The 1,529-nt window shown below is 44.7% G+C and overlaps 1 protein-coding gene across 1 annotated transcript in view; it reads right to left on the bottom strand.

Moving 5' to 3' along the window:
• spag1b (sperm associated antigen 1b) overlaps positions 1–1,498 on the bottom strand; it is a 19,905-nt gene extending 18,407 nt beyond the window's left edge. Inside the window, exons 1-4 of the mRNA XM_016475123.1 lie at positions 1,359–1,498; positions 1,125–1,284; positions 388–492; positions 230–300 (exon numbers count right to left, since the gene is read on the bottom strand). Of these exons, the coding sequence (XP_016330609.1) occupies positions 230–300; positions 388–492; positions 1,125–1,284; positions 1,359–1,498 (476 nt within the window). The remainder of the gene's footprint in view (positions 1–229; positions 301–387; positions 493–1,124; positions 1,285–1,358) is intronic.
• Positions 1,499–1,529: the final 31 nt, after the last annotated feature.

Genomic DNA, 1,529 nt, shown 5'->3' with positions numbered 1-1,529 from the left:
CACACACACACACACACACACACACACACACACACAGTGACACACACACACACACACACACACACACACAGTGTTACACACACACACACAGTGTTACACGCACACACACAGTGTTACACACAGACACACACAGTGTTACACACAGACACACACACACACACACACACAGTGTTACACACACAGAGTTACACACACACACACACAGAGTTACACACACACACACACTCACCTGTCCCAGTCTCTGTAGGGTCGAGGGACGCAGGATGTTTTCTCAGTTCTCCCCGCAGCGCTGACGCTCCTCTACAGGAAGGTTTGAGCAGAAACCTCTGATGAATCTGTTAGTCTGAGAGGTTTGGTTCAGATCTTCTCCAGAATAAAAACCTTTACCTGACCGAGGTTTGAGGACCGCACCGGCGGCACGTTTGCAGCTTCACTGAATATGGGCCGTTGCTTCAGCTCGGCTTCTCTCAGTCTCATGCTGCTCTCCCACAGCTGTGGAACATGACACAAATATCATCACATATCATCATTACATATCCAGTTTAATAACGGAAACATCCTTCAAACTAAAAACAAAAAATCACATAATATTAAAAACTATTTTCAGAGAATATATCTCAAATACAAAGGTATTTTTCAATTGTTTTAAACATAAACCTCATTAAAATTTCATTAAAACAAATGAAAAATACCCTGTTTAAAAAGCACAAAATACATTACATTCAGGAAATATTCTGTTTTATGTTATAAAAACACTTTTTGCAAAACACAACAAACAGTTCTCTGTGTAACACACACAAATCTCACAGGAATTAATATTATGGCAAATGTTTGCTTTTGAGATGTGTTTGTGATATTTTGAATGCAGCGCTTCGTTTTGCAAGAGATGCGAGGCTTTTTGTGTGCAGTTCTTGGATTTCTCTGTAAAGTTTTGGAAAAAAAAAAAGAGGCTAAGTTTTGAAAAGTGTGTAAGCAGCTGAAAACACTGTAATAGAGAACAGTCATGTGACCTCAGTAGTGTATTATATGGCGCAGAACTGAACTGAGATCTGCTTTGAGTGAATGCAGTGTAAGACGTGTGTTTCTGCAGAGGATCAGTAGTCTGCTGTTCTGTGATGCTTCACCTGCAGGTCTTCAGAGATGCTCCTCCACTCCTCTGTGGAGAAGCTGGCAGCGGTGGCGGCTCGATTCTCCTTCCTCAGGACTCGAGACTCTGGGTCCAGCTTCTCTATGTGTTCCTCACAGAACTCGATCAGATGAGGGTAGAAACCGTCCTGACCGGACCTGAGGAGCACCAGCACACGTGAGTGGAGCTCTGACACACAGATGAACAGACACACAGACGGGTCTCCTCTCACCGCAGGACTCTCAGGATCTGCTCCAGGTGTTTGAGGTCCGAGCAGCTCTGGATGAAGCTGTAGTCCAGATGCTCCACAGGAACCGACCAGCTGCTCGAACCCGGAGCCTCCAGAGCAGATGCAGCTTCAGCAGCACTCATGACTCCTGACACACACACACACACACACACA

Source organism: Sinocyclocheilus anshuiensis, unplaced genomic scaffold, assembly GCF_001515605.1.
Source record: "Sinocyclocheilus anshuiensis isolate Anshui unplaced genomic scaffold, SAMN03320099.WGS_v1.1 scaffold1680, whole genome shotgun sequence".
Classification (NCBI taxonomy): domain Eukaryota; kingdom Metazoa; phylum Chordata; class Actinopteri; order Cypriniformes; family Cyprinidae; genus Sinocyclocheilus; species Sinocyclocheilus anshuiensis.
This window is presented reverse-complemented; position numbering and strand designations above follow the sequence as displayed.